This window comes from Orycteropus afer, unplaced genomic scaffold (assembly GCF_000298275.1).
Source record: "Orycteropus afer afer isolate SDZICR_OR568_19922 unplaced genomic scaffold, OryAfe1.0 scaffold00206, whole genome shotgun sequence".
NCBI lineage: Eukaryota > Metazoa > Chordata > Mammalia > Tubulidentata > Orycteropodidae > Orycteropus > Orycteropus afer.
The window spans coordinates 2,314,583-2,335,389 of NW_006921793.1; the positions used below are offsets into that span (position 1 = coordinate 2,314,583).

At 35.7% G+C, this 20,807-nt stretch overlaps 1 protein-coding gene across 1 annotated transcript in view; it reads right to left on the reverse strand.

Moving 5' to 3' along the window:
* The window catches only part of CLYBL (citramalyl-CoA lyase), a 208,031-nt gene that overhangs the window by 13,061 nt on the left and 174,163 nt on the right, over positions 1 to 20,807 (reverse strand). The window contains exons 3-7 of the mRNA XM_007948168.2: positions 18,845 to 19,033; positions 14,746 to 14,847; positions 12,885 to 12,978; positions 11,542 to 11,709; positions 6,355 to 6,479 (exon numbers count right to left, since the gene is read on the reverse strand). Coding sequence (XP_007946359.1) covers positions 6,355 to 6,479; positions 11,542 to 11,709; positions 12,885 to 12,978; positions 14,746 to 14,847; positions 18,845 to 19,033 — 678 coding nt within the window. The remainder of the gene's footprint in view (positions 1 to 6,354; positions 6,480 to 11,541; positions 11,710 to 12,884; positions 12,979 to 14,745; positions 14,848 to 18,844; positions 19,034 to 20,807) is intronic.

Genomic DNA, 20,807 nt, shown 5'->3' on the forward strand with positions numbered 1-20,807 from the left:
GGAAAAGGGAGATATACAGTACAGGAGAGTGAGAAAGCAAGAGCCAGTGAGCAAAGAGAAACAGAGAAAGAGAGAGATTGGGAGGTAAGGAGTAAAATCATTTCATGGCCATCACTTGTTTGGATGGTGGTATTAAATATACTGAAAGCTGTGGTATGTTCTTGCAACCATAGGCATAACCAAGCACATGACTTTGGATATTTAGCCTTTGATCGAGATGAAATTAAGCAGTGGGGCTAGATAAGGCCGCTCTGCCACAGGCTCTTCAGTCCTGCTCCGGGAGGACCTTAGGAGACTGAATGAATGATAATAACATGGAATGGAGTTTGCAGTGGTCAGAGCCAAGTAGAAGTCTTTTGGGGGCAGGAGGATGGACACATGAAGGACAGAATTGAGAGGGAGAGAAGAATGTGGGATGACAGCTGAGAGGGTTGGGAAGGCATGGATATTCAATGTTCTCTCCTTCCTCATTATGCAAAAAAAAAAAAAAAAAATTGTAACTAAGAAAAAGATACTAATCTGAATTATCTGAATTCATGTTTTGTTTGTGCCTGAATACTTTTTAAGATTCTGTCCAATGTTCATTATAGTGTGGAGATTTATCGGGACCAAACTGAAACCACATTTATGCTATGTTCACATCTTTTTCACAAACTGAGCCTTGAATTCTGATCCTGGCTCCCCCACTACCTTGGTCCTTGCTGGATTTCAGTTTTATTAAATTGTAAGATGAAAGGATTGGACTCGATTTCCGAGATTTCACCCAGCTAAAGAAATTTTTTAAATTGAAATAAAAAAACACTTAAATATATAAACCGGAATAAAAAATATTTTGATTAAAATGGTAAGGATGTATTATAAAGAAAGCAATTTTGAAATACCGGATATAACGTACATAAAAGAGCTCCTGTCCACTAATACTGATCCAGCCATTTTCCACTAAAATATAAATTAAAAAATACTGTGTGCACACAAACACGCACGCACACACACATGCACATACATACACATCACATACATTCCTGCAGCATTGCAGCATCTTGGACAGAAACAGGTACACAATAAATAGACAATTTTAAATACCATTTAGCTAACTGTTTTCCAAGTTCCTGACAGTGAGGAAAAAAAATATGTTCATATGTCTATATGGAATAGAATACAAGCAACACTAGAATTTTATTGCTTTGTTTTGAATGTTTAAAAATTTCCAATTTATTATCCATCAATCCAGTCTTAAAGTAGTCAACTATCAGCAGTTTTTCTAAGAATTTGACATTTTAAAGTCAAACTTGTGGCAGATACTTCTGAAAATGTTAAGTGAGCAAGGAAATAAAGGATAAATGCAATTATTTCAAAAGTCTTTAATGTATTACTGCTCACAAATAAAGGGAGAGAAGGCTGTAGACAGCGGGGATGGGTGGGTGTGGGAGGTTACATTGTCCCTTGTAAGTGGAACCAACCTTTTTCAATTGACAAAGACAACAACCAAATCTTTTTAGATGGTTTATTTGATCTGCCTGAAAGAGTGGCAGTGGGATTTCTGGCACTTGAATACATGGAAACAGTATTTTTGGCTAGAGAGAATTCTGAGTTCTCTCAGGGAGTTTTCTAGATGGCCATCTGGACCAAACAGTATTTCTTTTGTAAAGCCTTCCGTTTGGGAACACAAATGAAAGGTGTGTGAGCCACAATCAGATACCTATGAAAATAATTTGCTTTCAATATTTGGGATGGTGGTGGAAATGTATTACTGTTTGTAATTTTCTAGTTGAAAGACATCAGGAAAAAAATCCTTTTTTTTTTTTTTTGTTAAATCTTTCTTAAGATACAGCTTTCTAATTTATATTCCAGTAGAGGATTTGTTAATGTTGACTTATTTATTTGGATTGTTGTTCTCTCATATGTGAAATTAGAATGTTAAAGTTATGTGTGATATTTACAGTGTTATCTCAGATAGTGACCTTGTTTTGACCTTTAAAATTGTTGACTGAACCCTAGATCTTAAAGGTAAACCTTTCCTGTTCCTTGAGCCTTATTCAGCTTGCAAAGTCATACCAAAAACACTAAACCAAACCCACTGCCATCGAGTTGATTCTGACTCATAGCTACCCTGTAGGACAAAGTAGAACTGTCCCATGGGTTTCCAAGGCTGTAAAGCTTTACAGAAGCAGACACCTTATCTTTCTCCCATGAAGCAGCTGGTGGGTTCGAACTACTGATGTTTTGGTTAGCAGCTGAATGACTTAACCACTGCACCACCAGAGCTCCTTTGCAAGGCTATAATGAATGAAAAATAATTAAAAAGTTAATGAAATTCCTCAAAAGCTGAATAAAGCACAGCAATCATGTGGAAAACAGAAGTTAGGAGAAAACTAAAAATGAAGCAAAACTATATTTGTAGCATAAATAAGGCTCTTCTAGCAAAGTACCTTCAAACTATCTATCAACATTTTACATTTAAATCTCCATCTGGAAAGAAATGGTAAATTCTTACATTAAGATTTCTGGTGATTAGTGATCACTTAAAAAAACAATAGACTATTTCCTTTATATGTCATTTTTGCCTAAGAAGTGATGAATAACATAATGAAAAAAAATTACACTGTTTATACAGAATATAAGCATGAAAAATATGTACATGTGTGAGTATATACACAGTATCAATATGTATACATTTATTCATAAATTATAGTTTCTATTGGTATCAGTTAATAGTAACTATTTTATTATGTTTTTATGTCAGTCATCCAATTTTCGTACTACATGAAAAATTCTTATATAAAAAACAACTGAAAAATCACATTTTCAAACAAGCAATACTAAATTCAGTTCTGAATGCAGATTTTTAAAATATTATTGGAATAACCATGATTATTAAAAAGGGGACTAAAAAATGGAATTAACTTTTAAGAAAATGCTTTATAAATTTAAAATAAGGCACATGTAAGTGATTTATCCTGGATAAAATATTTCTGCCAAATAATCAGAAGCTAAAAAAAAAAATCAATGACATGTAAGTTATATCTCACACTATATTTTTTTCTTAAAGGATGGAAAAAAGAATCAGGTTGATTAACATTGTGGATGGGTATGTCACAACTGATAGCAGCTAAATAGAAATAATTTATGGGACCATAGCTTGTGTAAAATACTTAATTTTTTTCCAACAGATTTGATAGAAGATGACCTACAGTCCTAATGACAATCTATAGACACAGTTGTTATTAGTGGGGGCTGTTTATGCCAAGCAAAAATTTTCAGTTTGAAAATACCTTTCAGTTTCCTAAAACAAAGCAGCCACAAATACCAATACCTGACAAACAGTAATAGATAATATGAGCTAATTATTATTTTTTAATGTGCTTCATCTGACATTAAACTAAAGGCATCCAACTTTATTTCCTTAGAATTTCTAATTAAAACAAAAAAAAATTCTGTATACTAAAGACTGCATCCTAATAATTTATCTGCTCCTGATCTGAGTAGTCCATGATTTCTGTTATTTGGAAGGGATAAGAAGAAAAGGTAGAATATTTCTTTTTATTACTATTCTTCTTATCCTTCTTTAGAGAACACAAATGACCCAGCATCAATGAACGTCAGCTATATTTTTGGCCTTAGGGCAGGATATAATTTAAGATGGGAGCAGGAAGAAGTAGAGAAAAGCAGAGATAATGATTTTGCCCTCTTGGATTATTTCTGCTTAAAAGCAGTATTTAGATGAAAGTTTCATCCGATGAGGGAAGAAAGGGTTTTCAGAAATTTGTAAGTGTCTCACTAGGATACAAACCATCAGTTTCCCTTCTTTGAGAGTCACTTGTGTTTTGGACAAAGTATCAGAGCGTTCGTGTTTTCATCAGTGGTTCACATTTGAAATAAAGCAGATTAGATATTTGTTGGAAGCAATAGTTTATACAACTGAGCAACCTGTTTATATTAAATCTTTACAAACAGAACCCACATTATTTAAACCCCAAGATCCCCCTCAAGACCCTGAGTCACCTACCTGCAGACTCAATTTTTGTGACCAGTCAATTTATAGGCAAAGTGAAAAGAAACATGCTAACTGGATAAAATAACCATATGTCCCTACTGGAAGCCCCATTACTTGAATCGTTTAAACCTTGCTGGACAAAGCACCAGGAGAATTTGCTGTAGGAAACAAACCTACACTAATGGGGTAGGGAAGAAAGACCTAATAGTTAGTCACCCCTCTGCTCTAATTTCTACAGTTGCCACACTGTCATGAAAGCTTATGGCCCAACAAGACGGCGTTTCTTATTAAAAACAAACAAACAAAAAACAGTTCATAATTTAACATTTAAGTTGCCATCATCAAAAGGCACTGGAGACTTTGGGACAATTTTCCACGAACACCACTTTCAAAATACAGTGGAAAAGTGTTGTTTTCAACATTCAGGAACTTAAATGCCTGTAACATAGAGTGTTTCTAGTTTGAATTTTATTTACTGACTACTGAAATTTAGGGTAACCTCTCCCCCATCCCCCAGCTGCTTACCATGACAGGTGGCCTCTTTGATGTTGTTCAATGTGAAACTCATTTTAGTCTGTTAATGGATACAGTGCTGGTCCAGATTGGAACTCTGCTAGGTCTGTCATTTTAATGGTCCATCTCCTGCCTCAGTTTATTACAATATTTCAGTAGGAAGTATTATCATATGCAGATCCTCAGCTGGCATAAGGTACTCACCAGAGGTTCAGAAGCATTTAGTGAATGTGTATAGGCAAGTACCGAGAGGGGAGTAGACGGAGTTACTTGAAAATATGAATGAAATATCATACATAACTCTACTGTTTAGACAGACATCTATGTTTATTTGTGTAGCATCTATATTTTTTTGATTTAGAGAAATGGATATAAAACGTATCAAACCAAACTCACTGCCATTGAACTGATTCTGACTCATAGAGTCATTGGCTTTTCAAGGCTGTAAATCTTTACGGAAACAGACTGCCCTATCTTTCTTCTGTGGAGCAGCTGGTAGGTTTGAACCACTGACCTTTTGGGTAGCAGCCAAATGCTTTAACACTACCAGAGCTCCTTATAAAACATATCAACATAAAATATTTTTCTATGAAGCATAACCTTTCTCTGATGGCCACTGTTGGTTGGAAATGAAATCAATTGGTTTAAATACAAACTGGACGTTTCCAATTTCACATATTCTACTTTGGCTACTAAGTCCAAGTTTGTGCAAAAATGAATGTGTGTGTGTTGTGTGAGAGTATGCATGTGTGCAGGTTCAAAGCTGAAGACAGATATCCATAGGGAGGAGGGAACAACCTTTTCAATATTATTACCTACCTTAGCAATAATGGATTTTCGGGTGTTTTTACTGCAGTGAAAAGTGCAAGCGACATTCTTACATTGATGTCATAGGTTCACCGCTGAAAGGTGAGTTTTTTTTTTTTTAATCTTAATAATTTTTCAATAGTTTTTCCTTTCAATGTAATTTTGTACTGTAGACACCAAAACTTTACCTCTTCTGTGAGTAGCAAAGCTGAGTTTGTATAGTCCCTCTAGAATAGGTTTATAAATACAACTTTTCCCCCTTTCCACTTAAAAAGAGGCAAACGGTATTATTGCAAATAACCTTTAAGATAATTAACTGACAATGCTGCAACTAGCATAAAATCTTCCTTCAGGCGACACCTAATTTAAGTGTTACTGGCACAAAGTGGAGACAGATTGTGCATCACCACTGCAATATTTACATAGCAGAAACCCACAGAGCAGGAAACGCGATACTCAATGATGCACTAAATTAGGAACAACCGTACTCCAGTGTTAATTTGCTTTCCATTCTATCCAAATCTCAGGTCCAGAAATCGGTACAAACGCGTATACAACCTACTCTTAAATGACTAAACCCGAGGAGATCTTTGTACTTTTTCCCCCAAAATTAAAATAACATAAAATTTATTTCTTCTCTCCACAAGAAGCATTTGGTCAAACTGTGTTTATTTCATTACAACTTACTTGCTCTCACTTTGATCTAAAATTATCTTCATACGAATGCTGCATGGAAGTCTATAGAGCAAAACTAAATAGACTTTTTCTGTTTTCTCTAAGGCTGCCAATATAGTTTATGAAATGAACAAAATCCAAGGCTTGAGAGCCAGCTAGTGAAATATTTAGGAGAGTGGGACAAACAAATCTACTTTGAGCAATTTTCTTACTGATGAATGGTGCCCTCCCGGCTCAGTAAAAACAACAAAATTACAATAAGTTTCTAAAAACTATTCAGACAGTAACCCCCACCCCCAGTTCTTCCCCACAGCTGAATAGTATTTTAAACACCAGTCACATCAAGGCATTAACAAAACATTTACCTTTCCTAATTGTTGATATTCTTTGAAGGCAGCAATCAGTGCTTCAGCCCACTTAATTTTTTCAAGAGAAGGAGAAAACTGCTCCTGGACCACAGCAATTTGGTTAGGGTGGATCACCTGCTTACCTACAGGAAGATTAATAACACTGGAAACACGAAACAACAAACAGATGTTCAAACAAAATGTTTCAACCACACGAGACTCCTGAATGCCTCATAGACTGTCTGTTAAATAACTAATTATTTCAGAACTGTAATATTTTTTTAACAACTGTAATCAGGCAGGCTTTTCCAAATACCACATAAGAACAAATACAACAATGGAAGTAATTGTTTCCAATCCTATAGAAGTGCCACCTAAGTGCGGATAATCTCTCATTTTTAGTTACAGGTGGATTGACCAGGCAGCTCTTTGAATAGTAACTGCTTTGGCTGGAACGGTAAAGGATAATGTCTGCAAATTAGAGTGATTATTTTGAGTTGAAGTGCAAAAAAAAAAAAAAAAAAAATAGTTATCTCAAATTTTATCAGTTGTCTTTTGCTTATCTTGCAGAAGGACCATGCCGTCCATGATGTCTTTTAGAAGTGACTGCCGTTTTTCATAAAGCTTTCAAAGCTTTTCTACCATATTAATATAGTTTCTTTTAATAATGTTTAATTTTTCTTTCTTTTCGACAAATATAGTGAATCATTTATAACCACTAATAGAAAATTGAATTGCACTGCAAATATTTTATTTAGTATAATAAAAGATAAGGCACATTTGAACAATGTGGTCTCTAGATTACATCATTTAAAATTTTACAGTGACTTTGAAGAAATTTTCTCTATCCAAAAATATGTCCAGATTTCTCCTTTTTGCTCATAGAAAGAAGAGTGTTTTCCCCTTACATGACCACTTACACACCCCAGAAGAAATCTTACCTCTGTACTAATAGCTTCAGAAAAGCTTTATGATTCTTTTTGAAGTTTAAGGATTTTAAATAAAAACATGATACAAAGATTATGAGGCACTGGATTCTGTGAAATCATGTCATCATTAAAAAAAACAATTTGACATTCAGGGAAATGTGGAATCTAATCAGGGCATTAACAAAATGCAGCATAATTTAATGTTATAATAATGATGAGATTATATTATATTACATGATAAAATTAGGGACATATGTGGCCATTTAAAAACAAATGTACATTTAATGATAATTTACTCTAAGTATATTTGTTGTCATGTCAACTTGTTTTGCCTTTAAAATTTTTTTTACTTGTTTTAACATTTTGTAAGTACAAATTATATTCTTGGTGTTTTATAAAGTCAAATCCTGTTACTGTCATTAGTCTATAAAATAAAAAAGGATTACTATTTTTGTAAAAAAATGTGTTTTAGTATCTCATGAAAAAGTGTTGACGTGAATACATATTACAATATATTTTCTTTACAGTGGCATAATTAAAACATCTTCACGTTGCTATTTCATTCTTTTCTGACTGTTAGCATACTAATAAAAGATTAAAAACCTATATAAATAAAGATGCTTTAAATGATTTGAGGAATAATTTCTGGAAGCAAATAGTGTCAGTAATGATACATGAGAGGTTTTTTCAATAGTCGGTATTGAGATTATATTTAAATAATCTAATAGTTGTTATTAATAAAGGATGTCAGTTCTGGTAGTCATTTCCTACTAATTGTTAGTTCTGAATTTTATAATTTATGTACATAATTTATACTGATGTATAAAAAGCCAGATTTCATGGGAACTCCTTGGTACAGGCACTATAATTTCAGGAGCAAACATAAACTACTTATAATACTGTGAAACTACTAATGGCTTTCTAGTACCAAAATTTTGATAATGAGGTTAATTTGGAGGTATCTATCAGGTTTTAGAAATTTTCAAACATTCATTTTATATGTGAAGTTCACTTTTGCTTCATCTTATGTATTCCAACAACTAACAGACTTTAATGCCATGTGGGAACGAAGCAAATATTTTATACAGAAGAGCTGTTATTGACAAGTTACCAAGAGGGTGCAAAATTGGAAGACATTAAAATTTATGACCATGAAATCCTTTTTACAGTACCACTTGATATATCGTGCTTTAAATCAATACCTGTCAAGTCTTTTAGGTAACTGTATGATAGTGTCATTTTTGTCTTCTACAAAAGACTACAAAAAAAGAAGAAAACCTATAGTGCCTCGTATTTATAATCTTTCTTCTCAGCATGTACTACTAGAGTAAGTGTAATGACTAAGTCATAACAATCAGCTGTTAAAGCTTTATTCCAGGATTTATTTTGGGTTTCTTTTTATAAAAAATATTCCTAAAGTTGGTAGCCATTTATATAGCCAATGCATTGATTTAAAATCAATCCACATGGATTGTGGTCCTGTGAAACAATGACTGCAGGAGATAAACTATAACCTGCTGTTTGCTGCATGACTAACTTTTAAGAAACTACAACTCATTAAAATATATTTAATTTTTAAAAACACAGCAGATCTTTGTAGCACAGACTTAGTGTTCCTTGTAAGTTTTATGGAACATAATTCATTCACTGGATTTTAAATCTTTTGGTCACTTGCTTCAGATAGGGAGTATATCTCTCCCTCCGTTTCTCCCTTCCTTTTTCTCTTTCTCCCTTCCTTCCTTGTGCAAAGCCCAAGTCTGACTATTAAATGTCTAATAATTAGGGCAAATCTAACATGAATGGTCTAAAATATTTATAAAGCACTTATTTTAAAAAATTACAAACAATTTCATATATCTTACTATCAAAGAGTAAATAATCTTTTATTGGTATGGAGAAATAAAATTAGGACAAGAAATGACTCTCTTTTTAAAAATTTCAATATTTTTATGTTATATAACGCCTAGTTTACTGACTAGTCACTTGAACATATAATACACACTGTACTTTCCGTGCCTCCCTGTTCCTCTGCTTCCATTTTTTGTGTGACTCAATACTCCCTGTTGTTGAGAAACAATAGTGCCAGGCCCCTAAGCTCTGCATGCCGCGTTGGGCACACTCTACAAATTTAAATCTGATCTGAAATAACGCCTCTTCTGCGACTGAATTAGGGACCAATTTAACTCAACTCTGTATGTTGGACAAATTCTCAAGCTACCTTGTAAGTTCTGGAGCAAACATTTACCCCAGAGGAAGCCGAAGAAACCCATGTCATACCAAGTGATGGTGATAGAGGCCAGTAGCAATTGTGTTTTCTATTTTTTTTTTAAATTAGTTTCCATTTTGGAGCAACATCTGGCTGCTTTGGAGGCAGTGCCACACATTTTAGACTAACAACATCAGTGTTTATTAAAATAGATATCATGGCGTTTTTCTCCAAGTTTTTAATTTGGGCAGCATCCTAAGCAGTCATTGTTAGAGAGTCAGGTGTAGTAGGCCACTGGGACAAACAGCACCATTGATGAGGTAGAGTGACTCACTCTCATTGCTACTAAATGTAGGAGATTCACTTCTTTATAGTTAAGATAATTGAAATGTATTGCTCTATAAGGGATCACATTTCTTTTAACTCTAATGTCAACAACACATAAATGTCAGCGGTTTACTCAACTGTAATATAACACTAATATTGCTTCATAAGTCTTTCAGATTTATCTTGGGTTAAACCATGATCCATTAAATGTGTCTTTTAAATTCAAGGTAATTTTATGAAATGCTTCCTTTAGCCCCTAAAATGATACATTTCAAACATATTTATAAAAGGAGTAACATGATGCTTTTCTCTTTTTCTTATCATTTGGGTACATTTTTTAAAATAAGTATTTTATTGTGTTTTTGGTGACTGTTTACACAGTAATTTAGGTTCCCATTCAACAATTTCTACACAGATTGTTCAGTGACATTAGTTACATTCTTCACAATGCATTCTGATTTTTTTCTATTCTGGTTGTTCTGTTTCTATTAATCTAGTTTCCCTGCTTCCTTACCTTCTTATCTTGTTTTAGAGTTACTTTTGACCATTTGGTCTCTTATAAGTTATTTTTAAAAGGAGCACAGTACTTATGGATGATAATCATTATTTTTTTGAGGCAATTTGTTATTTAGCTACAAGGTGACCTCAGGGGTGAGTTTCAGTTCAAGGTTTGAAGAGTATCTCAGGACAACAGTCTTGGGGGGTGGTCCTCCAGTCTCAACCAGTCTGGTAGGTCTGTTTTTGTTTTTGTTTTTAAAGGAATTTGAGGTTCTGTTTTCCTCCCATTCTAGCAGGGGGTACAGTTCTGACATAGATATTCTTAGAACTTTAAGTACAAGTACACAAGAATAAAAGAGCTTATGGTGGTTTCATCCATGATTATGTGTGTGTTTGTGTGTGCTCCTACACTGTACACGTTTGTGTATAGAATCCTATTGTGGTTTTTTAAAAAATAGATTTCTGTTGAAAAAACAAAATCTTCAGTTGCTCCCCTGGCTCACAGATCTTTGAGTGATCAGACACACCAGCCAATAGATATCTGTCCACCTGCACTCCAGGTCTGGGTTGCAAGGGACACGCTGGTCTTGATGCCTGCCAGAGCCCGTAGGATCGCCAGGTGCGCAGCCACTTACTGGGAGGTGAGTGGTGGGGATGAGAGAAAGGAGGGACTAAAAGTCTTGGGGGAAGGGAACTAATTATGAGGTAATAAAGACAATCTCATCAAAATTGTTTTCAGAAAGGAATTAATATTCTGAATATTTTAGCACATTTTTCTTGTACCCCACAAACCCCACTCATCTTACCCAAATTCTAATAATAGTTCACTCAGAAACACTTATATAATATCTTGCCCTACTCTCAGGTCAGCAAAAACTGCAATAAAAGATTTACTAGAACTGAAAAAAGAATCTGTAATTAATGTAAAGAGAAAATAAAATGAGAGATTTGTTTTTTTTGACTTGCAGAGCCAAAGAAAAACATTACAATTTGTTTGTCAGGTTCTTGCCCTGGATGGCATTTTCAAATTTCAGATAGTGGGACAGGTATAAGAAATAGCTAATTATAATCAGAAATACTAATTTCTGATTATAATTAGCTATTTCTTATACCTGTCCCACTATCTGAAATTTGAAAATCAGAAATACTAATTTCTGATTAAATGCCTTTTTTTTTTTTTTCTTTTTTTCTGAAATGCTGACTAACCCAGACACTACTTTGTAAGAGATAGTGAAGGAATCATACCAGTAAAGCCCATGGCGGCTCCTTCTCTCGACTGCCTGAGCAGCCCGTCGTCATCTCGGAAGTCAATGTACACAAGGTCTATGGCTTGTAGACCAAAGGCCTTTGCTACGACAATAATCTTTTGTCGGGCATAGAGAATGTCCTGAGTTTCTTTACTACTTGTTGCACCTGAAAATGAGATGTTGACAGAAAAAAAGGAGACTTTAACTTTGGAAACAGAACCAAGATGTTTATTATAAAAATCTCAGTTTGTAAAAACATCTGTCTCCCTGGGAATTGCTCCCCACCAAAATAATTATTCAGATATAAATGAAAGGAAGAATAGGTGGAGGCAAACTTAAATCTCATATATGTCCATCTTGCAAGGCATTTTTTTGTATAATTACTTGTACGTGGAAGAAACAGCCCCACCCCCATTTCAGGAGATAGAACCAGGTCACAAATGATTCACTAGGTATTGTTTCCTTCTTGCCATCCAGGAAAATGTCAGTCTAAGGATAGCACCACATGATGGTTACCTTCTCATACTGAGTGCAGAATTGCATGTGCTGGGGTTGCAACGCCCTGTCACAGCAGATGCGCTGAGTCAGAGGCTTCAGCTTCAGGGTTTGAATGGGAAACTTGGGGAAATGGAGGGCATTCGTTTTCAGAAAGGCAGCACGTGTCAGTAGGCCTTCTGTAGTCCACTGATCCTGGAAATACTGGTAGTAAAATAACTTTTTTTCCTCCTCACCTGTGAGGGTCATTGTTTATCTGTGGCCTATGAAACTGCTCATGGGATGTTTGTGTTTTGGGTTCTTTAGGATTGTGGTTCTGGAAATGCTTTATGTGGTTCTGACCGCAGTTTCTAGTTATACACACACTTAGATCAGGAGCACAGTGCTCCAGGGATGATGAAGACCAATGAAAACCAACACTGTATCTCAGGGAATCTTTAATAAGAGCTCTGAAATGTCTTTTAATAGAAATTTAAGATCTATTTTTAATAATATTTACATACTACATTTAAAGTAGAAAACAACAAACTAAAGCAAATGTGAATTTGCCTTAAATTCAGCCCTCAGACTGATACGAAAACAAAATATTTAAGCAGAGGAGAGGTTGTTCACATGTCAGAGGCTGCAACAGGCTTTTTATTATTTTATCAATGAACCAAAGTAATCATGTAGTGTTCTGGAAGCAGGACAGCTATGAGGAGCACTAAATTATCAGGAAATGTCCACTCAGCTGAAAAAGCACTGTCAGGGCTGGCAAATGTGTATTGTCATGTAAATGTCCATTCGTGAGGGGTGAAGAAAAAAATATACACAAGTATATGCAGAGAGAAAATGTGTCTTTGACACCTATGCTGGCTCGGAAATCTTCTCCTCCAAAAACAACAGCGTCTAGAACAAGACCCACTTGAGGCCCAGTCTTCAGGGCTGCTTCACACACCGCCTGTAATAGAGCAGAGCAGAAGCAGGTCTCACAGAAACAAACGCACTGCAGAGAAGCAGCAGGCTGCATCTCAGTAACAGAAGGTCTGAGTCCTAACACAGTTTGGCTGAAAGCAGTCCTAAAAATTTAGCCCAAATTTACCCCTTTGAAAAGGTATTTAATACTGTCTAGGAAGTGTGTTGCATATATTTACTTTGTGTAACAGATTCCGTCAATAGTTAACTAATGTATACTAACAGTTATAAACGTTCAAATTGTAGGGCATCAAATTTCTAGACAAACTTGGAGGTAACTTATTTTGATTGTACTATACGTTATTTAGATTAGATATTTTCCAGAATTTGCTTTTGCTTCAAGAAACCATGTTTTATAAACATAAAACTATAGGAGAGAAAGGGAGGACTTCTTCAATCAAATGAACTAATTGGCTTATTTGCATTAGGATCAAGACTTCTTAGTAAATGTTCTCAGGATTAAATACATACATAACAAAAAATCTACACCTGGGGTGGGGGAGATGCAACAGGTCATCCAAGATGACAAGTAGCTTCAACATTTATAGATGAAAATAAAGAGGAAATACAGCATTTGTCACAGATACATAACTGAATCTGCAAAAGGTGGAGATACAACATGCTAATAGAAGTGGGTGGGAAGAAGTGAGACCTGTGTGAGGACAGTGTTGATTAATTTCAGGAAGGGTTATAAAAGCTTCTAAGTACATTATGGAATGATATGGTAAAACAGCTGTTAAAATTAAATCACTGTATGAATCTGGTTGCGTTTCAGGGATGTGCTTTTGATTCTATTCCGAGAATGCCAGGGTGGGTTGGAAGAATTTGTGGTTAGTTGTATGAACATGCTGATCTTAAGGCTGGAGGCTCATAGCAGCTCTCTGGTCCTCCTGCTCCGCCTAGTAGGTCACAGAGTTTCCTCTCAGAGCATTTATTCACACAGAATCTCTCCAGAATAGTTCAACTATTGTTTCCCTTTGTTTTTAGTGATTTCTTTCTCCTGTACTCTAGGAAAAGAAAAAAAAAAAGGTAGACTAGAACCTCTGAGAAGGGGGTGACGTCCCCACGTCAGGTGGAAACAAGCATATTTTGGAAAACAATATAACTGACCACTGATAAAGGGGAAAAATGAGCTAGCTATGAATTTATTAGGCAGGTAGTTTAATGCAGCCATGCACTGATTGAAAACACTTGGTTCAGCAAATCTTCCTGAATGTGTATTAGAAAATATTTTATGTTCTAATATGGTAAACTGAACTAATATATAAAAAATTATTTGTTTATGATACTTACAAATATTAATCTTATTTTCTAGACATAATGGATAATGTAAGCAAAAAAAAAAAAGAGGCCGGAAAATTTCCCAATAAAAAGACAATTGGTACAAAAGAATAATTCAGAGTAAATTCACAAGGATGATAATGTTCTTTCAATCTATAACTGTAATAACTCAAAGGATATATTTATAAAGTGATTATAAAATTAAATTTATTACTAAGACTATATAAATATTTTACTGAGATATTTATGATTGTGAAGTTCTTCCTTTTTCTACTTAACAATTTCTTTGTTTTCTAAGATGCTTACAACCTGGATTTTGGATTAATACTGATAACAAATGGTGCTCAAGATTTACTTTGCTTGTAAACCTTTCTAGAACAGTATTTTAAGTAGCTATTAAAATTGAAAACGAAAACTCTCTTTAGGTCATAAATAAAATACTGACTTATTAATCACATTATGATTTTCTTACCTTAAAATTGAGCAAACCCATTGCAGTTTCCACAAAAGGGATTAAATTCATTGGTGGTTCAAGTTTTCGGCCTTTTAAGTAGAACGAAAATTTGTCTGAAAACTAAAATTGAAAGTGTCATAGGTGATTAGTGGGGAAAAAAATGTACAGTCACTGAAATGTAGACAGAGAAATAGTATTTAAGTCTTTGACCTGAGGAAGTAATATCCCAGCTTCTTTCCTCCACACAAAAGAAGAAGAAAAAAAAAAGACCCAAGGAAAAAAGGTAACAAAGTTCCCACCAAACTAAATAGCAAAACCCCAAGCATTATAAATTTCTCCCCCCTGAAGGAGCAATTTGAAGCCTAGGAGTTAGAACTCAAAGGAGAGATCCTCAGAGTTTGAGTCCTTTCCTTGAAAACATATTTATTTAAGGCCATTGCCCTCACTTCGTGAAATGCAAATGTAGGCCCTTAAAACAATGAAGTCTTGCTCTACCTGCCATTCTGTTTTTGTTGCATGCCCAGCACTGACATCAGCTTAACTGTTCAGCAGCCTTCTACGTGGAATCCATATTATTCATTATAGCACCGTTACCCTTTGTTCAGAAGGTTTTTCTTCATAATTTTTTTAGCTTACCTAGGAAGACCTTAAAAAGGAAGTTTAATTCTTTGAAGACCAAAGCTCTCCAATTTTTTCCATGAGACCAGTTCACAGCTAGCTCTGTGCTGCCAGTGGGGTAGCCCAAATTCCAAAATCTATCATCTGGAAACATACAAAAGCTCTTGCACAGATTCCACCCACCCCCCTTTCAAAAGGGAAAACACACACACACACACACACACTCTAAATTGTAAATCTATTATGTCTATCTAGATCTAATAAGATGGAGGGAGATAAAAAAACAGGTATGATAAAGATATTTTTGTAAATAAAGATAAAAACATATATATCTCTTTTTAAAGTTAAGGAATAGTCAGCCATTAATGGATATCAAAGGGAAAGGGAATTTTAATCATCTCTCCATTCAGTCTCAGTTGGGTAAATCATATCTAAGAGATTTGCATAAATATAAACCATCAAAGACTTTTCATCTTCAAAGGGGGTTTCAAGACCCTATAAGCTTTGTACTGTAATCATCACAGGTCACAACCCTGCAGGAATAAGGCTGCTATGGCAACATAAAAAAACTAATGCTTAAGGCTTAGCATAATATTCTGACTAATAGAAAGGAAACTCATTTTAAAAGCTGGCAGCCTATTTACCAGAAGCAGGATTAGAGGTGTTATTTCCCCTTTTAGCTGCCCCCTCCTTGCCTGTGCACCCCCCCCTTCCTAAAATATCTAATCACTGGGATCTTTAAAAAGCTTTTGAGCAATTTGCAGTAACTTTACAATTAGGCTAAAATAAATCACAGCTTTCAGTAATGAAGAATTATTCCCAGTTGCTCTCACTGCCCTCTCCCTTCCTCAGACATCACCATCATCACCTCCTTAGCAACTTTTTCAAGGGAAGGAATAACTCAACCAAAATAAAGAGAAAAAGGAAGAGAAAGCTACAATGTAAGGGGCAAAATGCATAGGCTTTGATCTAAATGAAAATAAAAACCTAATTTAGGTCACATTTAAGCTTGAAAATAAATGGTAAGATATTAGTGGCTTTGGTGTTAAATATGCAGTGGATTTTTTTTTTTCTCATTTGAAAAAAATTAAGACATGACTTGCCCCATTCTTTATGATAATAGCTGTAATTACAAAAATCATAAAGTTTAAAATTAGGTAAATACTTTACAAGATATTATCTGCTTTTACTGAGAAAAAAATCTATAATGCCTTTTGTTTTTAAGTCAATAGGGGCATTTAAAAATTAAATATTCTAGCCCACCCCCCCTCTTTCTTAAAAATTGCATTAAGTACTAACACAAAAGGTAACTAGTGGAGAAGTTTCAATTAATTTTTTCAAAAGGAGACGATTAAATGTTTCCGGCCTGGTAAAGTGTTCATTTCATCGAGGTGGAGGGGGTTTGGGGGGAGGGGAAGAAGAGGGGAAAAATCACAAAGAGATTGGGGAGGAGATGAAGTAGCAGGGCTCAGCAATTCTTTCAATTCCAGTGCACACCCAATAGTGTGTTGGAAGAATGCACACTGTTCGGGATTTGTGGGAGAATTGTCCCACGACAAAGGAGGCAGAGTTACGCTTGTTATAGTCCAATAAGCCGTGCCAGTCAAACAAGAACCCACAGTAGCGACAAAAGGCGAGCAAGAGATTCTCACACAAAAGAAAACAAGTAAGCCCATCTTTCAGTTGTGCATCAGGCTCTGGGTTTTATGCATCACATAAATACGAACGAAGAGGAAAAAATAAACAGCCAAAAAGACTTCTGTTAACTATAAATCCTATTTAAATAATTTAATCTTTAGTTGTCTACCCTGTACAACCAAGGATTTGAAAGAGTGAACAGAAGCTGCAGCAGAAGGTGGCATGCAACCCCCCCCCCCCAATTAAGGGTAGTAAGTGATAAACAGGCATTAACTATGAAACCAAAAGGGAACAGTGACTTCAGATGCCATTTCCATAAACTTAAGACATATTTAAATGGAGTAAGAGCCCTCAAAGATACTAAAATACTATATGACCAGTATCTCCCAGCTTCTCAAGGTAACCTGGGAAAGGAAAACTTCAGTTTAGTAAGTAAACATCGATCCTTGAATTCGAGTCTTCAAGAAGCCAATATAGAGTTGTCCAACAGAAATTATGATGGTAGCCACACATGTAATTTAAAATCACATTAAAAAAGTAAAATGAAATGGGTGGATTTAATTTAAATAATATCTTGTATTTCATTCAGTAGAGAGAGAAGGATATGGCAGTCAGCTTCTGTAAATATGACAGCTTTGGAAACCTTATGGGGCAGTTTCACTCTGTGCTGGAGGGTCACTATAAATCAGAACCAATCTGACAGCAACAGGTTTAATCCAATATATCCAAAATAGTATCATTTCAACATGTAATAAATATAAAAGTTATTAATGAGGTATTTTACATTCTTCTGTTTGGCACTGAAAACCTGGGGTGTGTTTTACACATAGAGCGCATCTCAATTTGGATTCACCACATTTCAAGTGTACGATAGCCACATGTGGCTGGTGGCCCCAGCACTGGACAGCACAGATCCAATGTATGAGATACGTTACAGAAGTGGGCAGTTTCCCCAGGTATTATAAATAGTAAACATATTTCTGTAGTTGCATCAATAACCTCGCAGATAACATAGCTGGAGCGTCAGAAACCACCCCTGTTCACACACCTTAAATACTTCCATCTTTTCCAACTCATGGGCTATCTGCCCTGGACTGGTGCAATGAAAAATTATTTTATTCAACAGAGATCTTCAGAATAGTAGTAACCCTTCAATAAAATCTAGTCTCTCCACTTCAGTAATTTAAACAATCATAACATAATTAGGCCCATTTCAAAGTTTTCTTAAGTAATTTGACACGCCAACCACTTTACATTTCAGGATTTTATTGGCTGAAAACTCTGTAGTGAAACACAAACACACCTGTCAGCAATTAAAAAGGGAAGAAATAGAGAAGTGTTCAGGAAATAATATCTGCACTAATTAAAACCATTAGTTAAAAGCTTCCTGTTTATTCCTCCAGTTGCCCTACAGAGTGACCTTTCCCTTCCCTTCTTTATGTTCATTTTTTTCATACACAGCTAATGTGTTTTTGCTGTCCATGATTATTTCAAATGAATCTTGGTGAAAGCCATTTGCACCACTGCTCTTCCAGGTAGAAGCCTTGGGTTAGGGCCTGTCAGGGTGTAAGGCAGGATCTAATTCTCTGGTAAGCTAGTTTACAAGGATTACTCTGAGGACTATTGAGGGGGCTGTTCTGTCCAAAACACAAATCTGATCAGAAAGCAGAACCATCTTTAGGATGCAGGGTTGCCCCACATCATACTTTGGGAGAAGCCACATTCTTCTTGAGTGAAGGAAATGGTCTTTTTTTCAATTTCCTTCCTCTCTGCTCTGTGCATGCTCTTTCAAAACCTGTGGCACCCAAATCCTTCTTAGCTGGTCCTGAGTCTTTATCAAAGCAAACCATTAGCTACTCACCCATTGGATTTCTTCAGGATATTCCACCTTGGGTAGCATCAGGCTGGAAGGAAGGACCCGGGATTGCAAAAGGGTCTTCAGGTCTTCTTCAGCAAGACCACTGGACACTGAGTTGATTCTCACACACTTTTCTGTTGGGCCAAGATCAAAGTCTTCAAGAGTTTTTACTATTCGCAGTCGAGCTTCATTCTGAAAGTTTTGAGAAAATGTATCTCGTAAGTTTATTTTATACCCGAGAGGAAACACAGTTGAATGGTCTGTGAAAGTGTTAGTGTGAGCACCAGTATTATATATATTTGCAAATTTCTTGTCCACCAAATTAATGAAGTAAGTCATCTAATCAGATGGGCAGACAATTGATTTCTAGATACCACTCAAGATTATTGCAACATGGATAATGTCCACCATTATATATACAGCGCCTTTCTGAACAGGAGTGTCATCTTGCTCATCAGCATTACTTTCCAATTGGAAAAGTATAGTAATTAAAAGGTAACATTTATTGAGCATTTAACTAAGTGCAGCAGAGTTCTAAGTCCTTTGCATATGTTTTCTCAGTTAATAAATATAAGAAACTAGGTAATGTCTGGATAATAGTAGTCATTTAGCATATTCACATAAGGGAAAAAAAAAATAAGGGCTTGCTTGTCTTTTTCCATAGGACCTCTGATAGCATAGTGCCTAAGGCACTTGACTGCTAACCAGAAGGCTGGCAGTTCAAACCCACCAGCCACTCCTCGGAAGGAAGATGGCAATCTACTTCCGTAGTGATATCACCTCGGAAACCCAAGGAGGGGGTCACTATGAGTCAGGTCCGCCTGGAGGGCACATAACAACAACAACAACATGTCTTTTTCCATATGCATTATTTTTACTCACTATTTATTTATCTAGTGCCTCAGACTTGAATCTTGACAATTCAATTTTTAAAAAGGTGCTCATAGAAAAATGACATTCTATACTACAAAAAACCCTCCAACTTACTCAGCTGGAAGGCAATAAACAGTATCAAGAAATCCCATGAAGTGGTAGACAAAAACTTTTTTTTCCCCTTTGATTTGACCATCTTTGCTTCATAGTTAAGAAAATTTAAAATGTTGAAAGTCTACTTCAGGATATGAATTGTCCCCAGAAAAAAATTGTATGAAATCAAGCATGCTTTTTATTGGCTTTGGGTTGGGGTGATGAAGGTGGGGAAGGGGGTGGGGAAAGAGAAAGGAGTGCATGAGGGGGTGGGGGCTGGAGTCAAGAGAAAGAAAGCATGTGAAGTCATTACTTCCTGCCAATTTCAGTTTCAAAAACAAATTCCTCAAAGTTGCCAACAGCCCTCAACAAATTCTCATTGTCAGAATGAACACTTATCAAAAGTAGTTTCATTTGGGAAGGGTTTTTATGATACTAATAAAACTTTAAAGCTCCTCACTGCTGATGAATGTGGTTTTAAAAAACAACCACCACCACCAAAAAAAAAAAAACCCCAGCTTTAACAATATACAGCCATGTGAATGGCAATACTTATTTAGGAAAAGAGCAAACCAAAGCATAGATAAAGAATTATTTAAGACAATATTCAGTCTAACTCCAAACAACAATACAAGCCAGGACAGTAGATTTAAACCAGACGGATGTAGGTAGAAGACTGAGAGGAAGCAAGGAAGGCTTCCAAATGTGGTCTGAGTTAAACAGTGTGAGGAAACAGTAGCTTAGAGTTGTCAGGTCAGAGGGAAAGAGTATCAAGGACCAGTGAGACAGCTCTGAGAGTCCTGATTTACAGGGTTTCGACTGCCAATAATTAGGCTAAGTTTAGACAAAAGCAAGACCAAGAAGGATGATATAGCCAAGAGGGAGGTGGTTCCACATCATGCCTCTGGCTATTCCACAAGTGTCCTACCCATCCCCGCACACTCCCATGCCCTTGTTTCTTCATCCACTGAATACCATAATCCTGAAGGAGAAAAGCAGA